At 42.4% G+C, this 12,641-nt stretch overlaps 1 protein-coding gene across 2 annotated transcripts in view; it reads right to left on the bottom strand.

The window, feature by feature from the left end:
* Nucleotides 1-3,985: 3,985 nt before the first annotated feature.
* The window catches only part of LOC138946351 (alanine--tRNA ligase, cytoplasmic-like), a 34,094-nt gene continuing 25,438 nt past the window's right edge, over nt 3,986-12,641 (bottom strand). For both annotated transcript variants that reach the window (XM_070317915.1, XM_070317916.1), the window contains 10 exons: nt 12,345-12,514; nt 11,626-11,742; nt 10,608-10,748; nt 8,236-8,376; nt 7,546-7,622; nt 6,965-7,073; nt 5,904-6,017; nt 5,228-5,422; nt 4,684-4,779; nt 3,986-4,291 (listed from right to left, as the gene is read on the bottom strand). In XM_070317915.1, coding sequence (XP_070174016.1) covers nt 4,106-4,291; nt 4,684-4,779; nt 5,228-5,422; nt 5,904-6,017; nt 6,965-7,073; nt 7,546-7,622; nt 8,236-8,376; nt 10,608-10,748; nt 11,626-11,742; nt 12,345-12,514 — 1,346 coding nt within the window. In that variant the 3' untranslated portion in view covers nt 3,986-4,105. The remainder of the gene's footprint in view (nt 4,292-4,683; nt 4,780-5,227; nt 5,423-5,903; nt 6,018-6,964; nt 7,074-7,545; nt 7,623-8,235; nt 8,377-10,607; nt 10,749-11,625; nt 11,743-12,344; nt 12,515-12,641) is intronic.

The following is a 12,641-nucleotide window of genomic DNA, read 5'->3' as shown; positions in this document are numbered from 1 at the left end:
GTATATATATATAGATGTTACAGACTTACACTGCATACAATAAACATAACTGAATTCAATTTGTAAAGTAGTCCTGGCTTTCATTTCAGATTGAAACGGAACAGAAAGAAGTAGCACAAAAGAACCAAACAAAATTGCCTTTTTTTACCAAATAGGTTTGAGAACAAGACAAAAGCTTGCACCTGCTGTGGACATCCTCGAGTTTTGGGAAAGGGGTGGGTGGTTGCTCTGTGTTGCTAGGATATCATTTTCTTTGGAAAATTTTCCAAAATGGTCACAAGTTTCAGCAGTTTTTTGATATTTTTGAAAAGTCGTGCTCAGTTTTTGGTGTCTGTGAGTTTGTGTGTTTGTGTGTCTGTGTGTGTTTGTGTGTCTGTGTGTGTGTGTGTGTGTCTGTGTCTGTCTGTGTCTGTCTGTGTCTCTGTGTGTGTGTCTGTGTGTGTGTGTCTCTGTGTGTCTGTGTGTCTCTGTGTGTCTGTGTGTCTGTAACAGGGTGTACATTTACAGACACTGAAGAGAGAAAAATCTGAGAAAATAAAGGTCCGACACACGAACAAAAACTGAAAAGGAAGGGAGGGTAAAGTTTAAATTTTACTGTCCTCTTTGTGGCACAGGGTGGTATGTTGACACTAATTTCAATATCAAAATTATACAGTGCAAAAATTCTTGTGCGTGGAAATATGTCTCGGTGGCTGGCATGTATACGGAGTACATGTAAGATGAACTTGGCAGCTTCAATTATTTATGATGCGTATTGTGTCAATAGTATAACTTGGTTTGATACTGTGCATTTACTCTAAGGTTGCTTATGTGTGTGTGTGTGTGTGTGTGTGTGAAGAGCAAAGCCTGTTTGTATGTGTGAGTATGTGTGTGTGTGTAGAGCAAAGCCTGTGTGTGTAGAGCAAAGCCTCTGTGTGTGTGTGTGTGTGTGTGTAGAGCAAAGCCTATGTTTATATGCATGTATTTGTGAGTGTGTATAGAGCAAAGCCTATGTTTAAATGCATGTATTTGTGAGTGTGTATAGAGCAAAGCCTATGTTTAAATGCATGTATTTGTGAGTGTGTAGAGCAAAGCCTGTTTGTATGTGTGCGTACGTGTGTGTGTGTGTAGAGCAACGCCTATGTTCATGTGCATGTATTTGTGTGTGTGTGTGTGTGCGCAAGGTGTGTATTTGTGAAGAGCAAATTCTGTGTGTGTGTTTATGTGAAGAGCAAAGGTCTGAGTGTGCATGTGTGTGCGTGTGGAGCAAGGTGCTAATTATGCGGTCATTATTGACGTGGTGTGAACACCTGCTACTTGACTCTGGACTCTGAGATTAACTGACCATGGCACACTCTCTGCCTATAATGATTCTGAAGTCACTTCTTCTTTCTGACTTGTTTTAAGCTCCTTTTTTTTGCATTATCGCTTGTGCTCCAACTATTCCTGTGCCATATACTAGTCCCTTGGGCTGACAGAAATCGCTTGATGCATACCTGCTCATTCATGGAAAATACATTGGAACCCTCAATGTTAAGACCTCCAAACATCAGGTCTTAACAAGGGGAGAATCTTTGGAAGTTAAAGGTACTGAACTTGTCAAATCCAGGTGCACGGAGCCCCTGGGGCTTTTAGTCATACCTCAGGCAGCTATCCGTTAGAAGAACTACCAAGTTTCATTGACTTGCACCCAAAGAGTCAAGAACTGCGATTTTTTTACGAATTAATTTCGTACTCGGACCGGGCTGGTCTTGGCCTATTTTTGGATCTAAATTTAGATCAGGTAGATCACCACATCATGCACAAAAAGACACGTCACTAAGCAAACTATGTCAGACATCATCATGAGTTTGTGTAAAACAAAATGGAGGCCGGAATCACTCAAGTTGAATCGAACTCCGACCAAACACCACGTATAATAACTAGGTTAATTTATGCACTCGCGTGAACAAGAAACTGTCGAGCTTCACAGATGTCGTCGTTGGGTAGTTTTGGGTTTGTTTTACCACCATAGGAGGATTTTTGAACTGTAAATGCACTCAGCTGCAACAAAAACGCAAAACGAAGGCTGTGAGCTGCACTGTGCCTTTAAGATAAATGTACAGAGGTTATGAACTGAAACAATCTGAAATGGAGCCAGATCTTACTGGGAAGGGAAGGGGGTGGGGTGGTGGTGTTGTGTGTCTTACAAGGTCTATGGTACACATTGCAGAAAAGCTTCAGTTTTCGAGTTCACTGTTACACGTAGAAATGTGTTGAGCAGCAAGAAAGTTTATTCGCAGACAAGGAAACTGTTCATCGCATCAGTGAAGCGTTACAAATTACTCCGACCAATCTCATCTTTCATCGTTAACCCTTGCAACTCGGTAGTCACAATTTAGCAACAGTATATATCTGCAGCCCTAAACTCACTTGATTTGCTTGTCATATACAAGAAAAGCTTTTCTTAGCTTTCAATTTTAAAACAAACAAATCATACACGTAAACCCCTACTCGAGGCAAAAAACAAGAGTGTAGGTGGGAGTTTCAGCACATGAACGCAGAAGAAGAAGGGGAAAAAAAAAAGCATGTCAGTTAGTCCAGAATTCAAATAAAAGCAGTTTCAGACTAAGATTTTGTGGAGCTTGTACTAAAGTCCGCTAGAAATTTTAAAATAGAACAGAAAACACTCAAAGGATTCAAGTACATGTACACTTGTGCTGTGCAGTAACCCCCCCTCCCCCCCCCCCCCAAAAAAAAGAAGCTTTTTATTTGCACAGTTAGAATGATTTTGCCCTTTCAGAACTCTACCTAACAAACCACTAACATGCTACTGACGAAAATTAGGAGAAATTGTCAGAAATAGGAAGCATAGACCAACAAAAAGTGACTGAATGACTAAATGATGACATCAATCATACTTGCAGTGTACAAAAAATGTGTGATATTAATGTAATTAGACATAGACAAACATGGCCAGTTTATTGTATATGTTCGTTAAATGCATGCTGGTGTTTGTACCTTCTTTTTTCCTGAGAAATGTTTCATATTTGCTAGTTTGTTTGTTTATTTGTTCGGATTCAGCCCATGTTCTTTAAATGTGAATGTCTTTTCGCAGAGGATTGTTTGTTTTATACTGGTAGCAACTGAGCTGCTTGTTTTCTTAGAAGAAAATTTGTATTGATGTTTTTGAAAACTTCTTTTGTAGCGTTACTGAAGTGTTATTGCAGCTACTGTGACTATGATTGTAAATAAATACTTTTACAACAGGAGCACTGTGTGTGTGTGTGTGTGTGTGACAGATGGACAGATGAGTTTGTTTGTTTGTGTGTGAGACAGACAGAAAGATGGACAGACAGACAGAGCTTACAAATAATGACAAAAAAGCAGTGATATGGTCTGCATCAAAACTTTCAAAATACTTTCTTCTCATTATCACAGCCAGGTAAAGCATAAAAAGCACAACTGTTGGCCTTACACACACACACACACACACACAGATAAACAGTCATATACAGACGTGCATGCACATACAAACATAAACGCATGGTGTAAGACTAAGACAGTCTTGGCACACAAAAAAACAATTCTTGAATAACATGACATTAATTTTTAATCATCCAACAGCAAATTCAATGATGCAACCTGTTATCAATAAAGATGCTGGTACACACTACATACTTGGTACTTATCAACCACCAACTACGGTATGAAGCATATTATTATTATTAATTAATATGAGGCTTCCCGCGTATTCCGTGGGTACAGTTCTAAGCGCAGGGATTTTTTTTCTATGCAATATATATCGCGCACATATTCAAGGCGCAGGGATTTATTTATGCCGTGTGAGATGGAATTTTTTTACACAATACATCACGCATTCACATCGACCAGCAGATCGCAGCCATTTCGGCGCATATCCTACTTTTCACGGCATATCCTTGTAGTATTCACATTCAACACAAACACACACTCTCTCTCTCTCTGTCCCGCCTTCATACAGATACACATGCATAGACACACAAACTGGGTTTTTTTGTTTGTTTTTTTAGCAAAGTAGACATAGCAAACGGGCATACAGCCATACCAATGTATACGCACACACACACATGCACACGTACACGCACAAACACTAATATACACAGTGTTATCTGGACAAACTAGTCATCACATCTGTCACTTTGTGTTCAAGCCAGTCGCTGAGATCTGTGCCCTTGACCGTCACTTGAACCAGTTTGGTTCCATAATCGTTCACTGTGGATTTCACTTTTAGCTGATGTGAACCTCCAATTGCTTCAGTGAGCATGGTTTGAATTTTATCAGCTGGCTGTTCCTGAAAATTAGAGCAAACAAATCAGACCATCAATCAATCTATCCATCATCAAACTATTACTCAACCTTCAAGACCTGTATGTCATGATTCACTCAAATACATTCATTAATAAGGATATCAATGCCAGCAACGTAGTTTGAAACAACTCTTTCAACAACCTAGATTCTTGATTTGTTAATCAATTCTTGAAAAGACAGGACTATTCTTAAAACTCAAAACACGTTAAAAAAAAAGTACTCAAAGTTAGACTCTAAGAATTTAATTCAACTACATTTTTGTTTTTAAACTGCCGATAATGAAACATTCCATACACTTACCTTTCTTGTCTCTTCACTCTCAACTACAAACAACAACAAAATAACAACAGAACGTAAGGCAATAATTCTGCTTACCTTTGGTAGGACCATGACCACAACTGCTGACTTCTTCTCGCAAGACACCAAGGCCACTGGTTTGCCGGCCTCCAGGGATGATAAAGCTTTTATCATCTGGGGGATCAATTAGAGAAAAACAAGTTAAAACACACACACACTCACACACACTCACACTCACACACACTCACACACACACACACACACACACACACACACACACACACACACACACACACACACAGAATATCTATACACATTGAGGCGATAATACAAGTCATATTTCCTCTCAAGGTTTTGGTTACTCAGACATTTTTCCCTCCGTGAAGACTCAGAAATGAAACTGAAATCATTTTGTTTTTTTAAACGAAGGCAAATAAAGCTGAAAGACTGACAAATGTTCCTATCTCCCCCCCTCCCCCCCTCCCCCCCCTCCCTCCCTTCTCTGCCGACACAACAAGAACAATATTCTGCAGAAAGAGACTGCAGAGTGGCAAACAAATCACTGCCCCTCTCTCCAAAGTGAGACTGTAACTAAACTGTCATGATTACTTCACAATCTCACCTGTTTGCCATCAAATTTCGTGGAGTGCACCACAAAAGGGGCGTGAGAACTGCACCGCAACAAGTCTTCCACTGTACGTCGCATCTGTGCCTGTCTCTCACGATTAGCGGTCGCCGCCACGTACTGCGCCAGTGTCTCCACCACTGAGCTGCCGTGGTCCCGCACATAATGAGGCAAAAGTTCTGTGTCCAACATCTGTTGAAAGAGAGTTACAGTTATTAAGAATTTGTTTAATAATTCAATAGTTCATTCAATCGATAAATCAGTCAAATTAATTGATAAATCAATTAATCGATCAACAGATGCGTAGCCTAGTGGTCAGGATGTCTGCTTTCCGTGTGGAAGGTTTGGGGTTTGAATCCTGGCTGTGCCTGGTGGGTTAAGGGTGGAGATTTTTCTGATCTCCCAGGTCAACTTATGTGCTTATGTGCCTTATCCCCCTTCCTGATTTCGCGCAATCACATTGCCATGACCATGCACACACAAAAAAGATCCTGCAATCCATGTCAGAGTTGAGTGGGTAATTAAATACTAATAGAAACAGGAAAACTACCAGCATGCATCCCCTGGAATTGCAAAACGGTAGGAAGCCAAATGACTGTTTTGGAACATTAGCAGCTTACCAGTTTCGGATTTGGGAAAGTTAAGAGTCACAAAGCAACAGACTAGTCTTCACCTGTTTGATGCGCTGTGATTTCTCTGTCAACTCAGCAGCAGAGCAGCTCTGTGAAGCCACAAGATCTGAGAATTCTTGACACAGCTCCATCAACCATGTGCCATTTTCATGGGCCTGAAACGAAGAATTCTCACGCTTCAGACCTTGTAAATCAAATGTGGACAAACGCAACAGATTGGCAGTAAAACAGAAAAGATAAGATAACAATGTAAATAAGGAGAGAGAGAGAGAGAGAGAGAGAGAGAGAGAGAGAGAGAGAGAGAGAGAGAGAGAGATCAAATCAAATTTTACGAGAGAGAGAGAGAGAGAGAGGGGAGGGGGAGGAGGGAGGACGAGAAAAAGAAAAAAAGGTAGAGACAAGGAGCGATCGAGAGAGAGATGGACAGACAGACAGACAGACAGGAAGGAACAGACACATACAGACAAACAGTGAAAATGAAACAAACAGAGAAAGAATTAAACCAAGAGAGACAGCGAGACAGAAGAACTAAGAAATTGGGTCAACGTACTGATAAATGTAGGTCAATAATAAACATTCCAATTACCCACCATTTTTGATTTTTGATAGAGGAACTGAGAGTAAGACAGAGAGTGAAATAAACAGATAGGGCGGGGATGTAGCTCAGTCGGTAGCACGCTGGATTTGTATCCAGTTGGCCGCTGTCAGCGTGAGTTCGTCCCCACGTTCGGCGAGAGATTTATTTCTCAGAGTCAACTTTGTGTGCAGACTCTAGCTCCTCGGTGTCCGAACACCCCCGTGTGTACACGCAAGCACAGGACCAAGTGTGCACAAAAAAGATCCTGTAATCCATGTCAGAGTTCGGTGGGTTATAGAAACACGAAAATACCCAGCATGCTTCCTCCGAAAACGGCGTATGGCTGCCTAAATGGCGGGGTAAAAAACGGTTATACACGTAAAATTCCACTCGTGCAAAAAACACGAGTGTATGTGGGAGTTTCAGCCCACGAACGCAGAAGAAGAAGAAGAAGAAGAAGAAATAAACAGATAAACAGGCAGACAGAGACAAACAGAGAAACAAACAGGTAGGACAATAGGGTACCCCAGCAGCTGTGTGGCCGGTGACGCCAAACACGCGCCGCACACCTTGTGAAACACTGGAAACCCTCGTGATGCAGAAATCCTCAATGTCACCGGTGTTCAGCACATGCCTGTGAAACCAGTGAAAAGTTGTCATTAAGATTTGTCTTACTAATGATAATGTTCTGAATTTTGTCACTGTTGTTTTATTGATTTTTTTTCTCCCTCTGTTGTTTTATTTGTTGGGATCATTATCATTGATACGACAATTTGAACCATGAGGGGATTTGCACCTCATAGATAGGTTTTTTATTTTTATTCTTACAAGCTTTATAACACACCAATACAACTACATGATTACACACACACACAAGCACAAACACACACACACACACACACACACATACAAACACAGACACACACACACACATACAAACACAAACACACACACACACACAAGCACGCATGCAAACACACACACACACACACACACATATACAAACACAGACACAGACACAGACACACACCACACACACAAGCTTTCTTTTGCAAAATAAAACATAAATTGTAGCAAGCATCCAAATCGGCAACTCCTTTACTTACGTCCCACCACAAAGTTCTCCTGAAACTGCGTCTTCAAGGTCACCAATCTGCACCAGTGTCACCTCAGGAGGATATTCCTGCAGGGGAAGAAAGAAAGAAAGAAAAAAATATGAAAATCAATCAATCAATCAACCAATCAAATGATCAAAGTAAACTTCTTTTTTTAAAAGGGAACAAAAGAAAACAATCCAAGGTATCACAAAAACCCACCATGAAAGCTAGGAGATTGTTAATTTCAATGCTTGGTCTTCTCTCCTGTGCCAGGAGACTGGTTGTGCATATCTCTCACTTACTCTTGTTGCACAGTCAGGTCATCTTTATTTCAAGCACTAATGTCCCTTTCTTTAATACTTTCCATTGGGAAGAAAAAGACGGTTCATATGGGTTAGCTACCTGCGAAGCTCGCGCCAAGGTCGCAGTTATCCGCAATGTTGGCGCCAGGCTTGCGTCAACATCGCGGGTAGTCGTGACCTGCTGCGACTAGTTGCCGCGATGTGTTTAGATCGCTGCGACCTCGCAGCCGCAGCGACTTTTCTTTCCTGTAAGGGCAGGCATGAGATCATGGAATTTGTTTTGTTTTTCTCTCCCTCCCTTGCTCCATCTCCCTCTCTTGGATCACAAGGATCACTCACAGACATAAACAGAGAGACAGACATACAATAAAAAAATCGCAGAGAGTCGTCAACTAACCTCATTGGGAACGGTGACAATCTCTTTGCTGTTCAGCGCTTCCTGTAGCGACATCTGGCGTCTGCATACCTCGTGACCCTGGCGTACAAACTGTCGCACGCTACTTTCTATCTCCTTCACCGTCTCTTTGGTTAGCTTTTCCTGTAAAATAAGATACTAATTAAGTTAACCAATTGAAAAATATACAGTGGAAGCCGCCTTTTGAGGCCCCCAATTTAAGACTCCCTCCCTTTTAATGCCCCTGTCACACTTGACCGGATAGAGCCTCCGAACGTGAAACGGATGGCATATTTGTTTATCCGTTGGCAAAGTGGTCAGTCCGGTAGAAAAATCCAAACCACGGCCGTATTTGCACCGAACATGGAACGGTTGAAACGTACCGGTAACGAACATGTAACGCACGGCTACAGTTCAACCAGCCAAGTGTCTCCGAATGATTGACGAACAACAAACGAACATGAACCGGCCAATCAGAACGCGCACAGGATTCATTCCGGACAAACTGAACACATAACGAACATCAACGAGCGCGTGCAGGAAACAACAACGTGTTTGTCCGTTTGGTGTTCGTTTAAGGTCCGGTTAATGCATGGCGTATGCGTTCAAGTTCCATCTACGCACTGGATAACGTACCCCCCCCCCCCCCCCCCGTACACCTACAACATATAAACGAAGGAATTACGAACACTGACAGGAGATATACATGTACAGAACAGAACGGACATGCACAGGACAGCCAACGAATATTCTTGTTTGTCACTGTCCGTTTCAAGTTTTGTGCATGCACAAAACTTTCTAACGGATGCAGGCGGACACACCGCACATCACCTGACATGAAACGAATGTTCCGAACATAAAACGAATATTGACGAACATCACTGGATAAACAAATATGTCATCCGTTACACGTTCGGAGGCTCTATCCGGTCAAGTGTGACAGGGCCTTAAGACCCTGTTTTCTCAGACTTTCTTTTCACTAAGCCTTTGTAAATTTTCCCCCATTTGAAGACTCCGTCCATTTTAGGGTTGCTTCCCTTTACCAAGGTCAAGCGTAGTTGAGTGTTCTAGCACTAAACTGAAGTAAATTGCTATATGTGAGTTGGAATAAGATATGTAATTTAATTAAGACTTACTTTCCTCACATTGTTTTAGGTCTAAAAAGGGGTGTTCCACTGTATGAAAAATGTATTAAGGCTTTGAACTTTTGAACTCGGACAGAGGCCTCCGAGTAAACCCCGAACGCCCGTCACATTTTGACAAAATTGCAGGTAGAGTTGCCTTTCTTCCTTGCAGGAGTAATTGATGAATTAAACTGCCGAAATTTAGATTTCACAAACAAATTCACACAGCAGCAATGGTTTAAACAAAACAAAAAGGTGAAGGTTTGTGGTTTGTAAGTGTATGTTTAATTGAGTCAGTGTTAGCTGCAAACACAAGAAAATGTGCGTTTATTTTGCACAAATAGTGTGTGGGTGTGCTGGTGTCACTCTCAATGTGTTTGTGTATGTTTGTATGTGTGTGTGGTTTGTGTATGAGCTTGTGTGTGTGCTTGTGGTGGTCTCAATTTGTGTTTGTGTGTGTGCTTGTGGTGGTCTCAATTTGTGTGTGTGTGCTTGTGGTGGTCTCAATTTGTGTGTGTGTGTGTGTGTGTGTGCTGGTCTCAATTTGTGTTTGTGTGTGTGCTTGTGGTGGTCTCAATTAGTGTTTGTGTGTGTGCTTGTGGTGGTCTCAATTTGTGTTTGTGTGTGTGCTTGTGGTCTCAATTTGTGTTTGTGTGTGTGCTTGTGGTGGTCTCAATTTGTGTTTGTGTGTGTGCTTGTGGTGGTCTCAATTTGTGTTTGTGTGTGTGCTTGTGGTGGTCTCAATTTGTGTTTGTGTGGGTGCTTGTGGTGGCCTCAATTTGTGTGTGTGTGCTTGTGGTGGTCTCAATTTGTGTTTGTGTGTGTGCTTGTGGTGGTCTCAATTTGTGTGTGTGTGCTTGTGGTGGTCTCAATTTGTGTGTGTGTGCTTGTGGTGGTCTCAATTTGTGTGTGTGTGCTTGTGGTGGTCTCAATTTGTGTGTGTGTGCTTGTGGTGGTCTCAATTTGTGTTTGTGTGTGTGCTTGTGGTGGTCTCAATTTGTGTGTGTGTGCTTGTGGTGGTCTCAATTTGTGTTTGTGTGTGTGCTTGTGGTGGTCTCAATTTGTGTTTGTGTGTGTGCTTGTGGTGGTCTCAATTTGTGTGTGTGTGCTTGTGGTGGTCTCAATTTGTGTTTGTGTGCGTGCGTGCATGCGTGCGTTAGCGTTTAAGCTGGTATTTTCCAAGCCCAGAAACTTTCACCGTGTCCTGGGGATCTTTATCACCCGCAGCAAAATATTCCATAAAACCCTCACCAGACAAAGAAAGTCGAAGGAGAGGCGGTCAGATCGGACGTTGGAGCCTTGCTGCATGACGGAGGCTCCCAGGTGTTGACGTAAGGCGGCTTGCAGCAGGTGTGTGGCCGTGTGGTTCCTCATACATGCCACTCTCTCCTCCTGGGGGTGGAGTTTGAACAAAATCATTTGTTTAACGTAAAGAGAGAGAAATAACGGACATTTCTGTTTCTCTGTTTGGCTTTCTTTTGCTTTATTCTCTTCTTTTATGGGAGTGTGTGAGATTAATTAAGACAGAAACAAGAAGAGCAAACGCTCGATCGAGTCACTTTCGCAGTTCTGAATATTATATGAGGCATCAGATGGACAGGAAGAAATTGCTATTCACAACACAATGAGTCACGTTCACATAAAATTTGAGCCCGGTCACTTTTATAGTTTCCGAGAAAAGCCCAACGTTAAGTTGTGTGTTGCCGAACAGAAAAGGCTAGTTATCTCCCTTGTTTTTCTGATAACGTTCGTAAAAGGCTACAGATGTAAATACTTTGATGTAAAGAATAATCCTACAAAGTTTCAATCACATCCGATGAACTTTGTCAAAGATATAAAATGTCTAATTTTTCCTTTGACGCTGACCTGTGACCTTGAAAAAGGTCAAAGGTCAACGAAACCATCGTTAAAGTGTAGAGGTCATTGGAGGTCACGACTAAACAAAATATGAGCCCGATCGCTTTGATAGTTTCCGAGAAAAGTCCAACGTTAAGGTGGTGTCTACGGACGGCCGGCCGGACGGCCGGCCGGACAGACTAACACTGACCGATTACATAGAGTCACTTTTTCTCCAGTGACTCAAAAAAAACAGAGAGAGAGAGAAAGAGAGAGTGACAGAGAGAGTGAGAAGAAGAAACAAATTCTCTGTTGAACAAACCTTGCCTATAAAAAAACATCCGTCTTTTCAAGTAACAACACCCGTTTCCTCATCTGCATAAATCTAACTCGTATACTATAGAAAAAGCATCATATCATTTTGCAGCATTACCTGTGAAACGACTGGGTGAATGATATCTCCAGGCACCAAAGAACCAGACACCAGTGTACCAAGGTGTATCACGTAGCCGTTGTACTCCTGCACATCTTCCACAGCAAACTGTCCTCCCTGAAACAGTGTGTATACACAGGGCGGGGATGTAGCTCAGTCGGTAGCGCGCTGGATTTGTATCCAGTTGGCCGCTGTCAGCGTGAGTTCGTCCCCACGTTCGGCGAGAGATTTATTTCTCAGAGTCCACTTTGTGTGCAGACTCTCCTCGGTGTCCGAACACCCCCGTGTGTACATGCAAGCACAGGACCAAGTGCGCACGAAAAAGATCCTGTAATCCATGTCAGAGTTCGGTGAGTTATAGAAACACGAAAATACCCAGCATGCTTCCTCCGAAAACGGCGTATGGCTGCCTAAATGGCGTGGTAAAAAACGGTCATACACGTAAAATTCCACTCGTGCAAAAAACACAAGTGTACGTGGGAGTTTCAGTCCACGAACGCAGAAGAAGAAGAAGAAGAAGTACAATGTCAGACTGAAAGGTCGTTAAGGCATGGTTTTCACCCAATGGTATTAACCGTCAGCAGACACACAGACAGACAGACACAAAATATACACATATACAGCCAGACAAACACACACACACACACAGCCATACACACACACACACCCCCCTCCCACACACACAACACACACACCCACCCCCACACACACACCATTACCTGACACACCAGCCTTCCTCTATCAGCGACCTGTCCTCCTCCCTCAGCGTAGAAACACGTCCTGTCCAGAATGACCGCCACCTTTGAGCCTTCCCGCGCCGCTGCCGTGACCTCTTGACCTTTGATAAGGCCCACCACTCTGCATGCAAGATCCTGGCACTCCGAAAAATCTGCAGAGTAGCGTTGACAAAGTTACTTTATAATAGACAATTTTTGCAAATACATGTAACTCCGTCGGGTTTGTTTGGATTGTGAAAGAGTGAATGCCCTTGCTTTTCCTCTGACAAATAACTTCAC

This window comes from Littorina saxatilis, linkage group LG13 (genome assembly GCF_037325665.1).
Source record: "Littorina saxatilis isolate snail1 linkage group LG13, US_GU_Lsax_2.0, whole genome shotgun sequence".
Taxonomy (NCBI): domain Eukaryota; kingdom Metazoa; phylum Mollusca; class Gastropoda; order Littorinimorpha; family Littorinidae; genus Littorina; species Littorina saxatilis.
The sequence above is the reverse complement of the archived record's forward strand: the minus strand, read 5'-3'. Positions and strand labels throughout refer to the sequence as shown.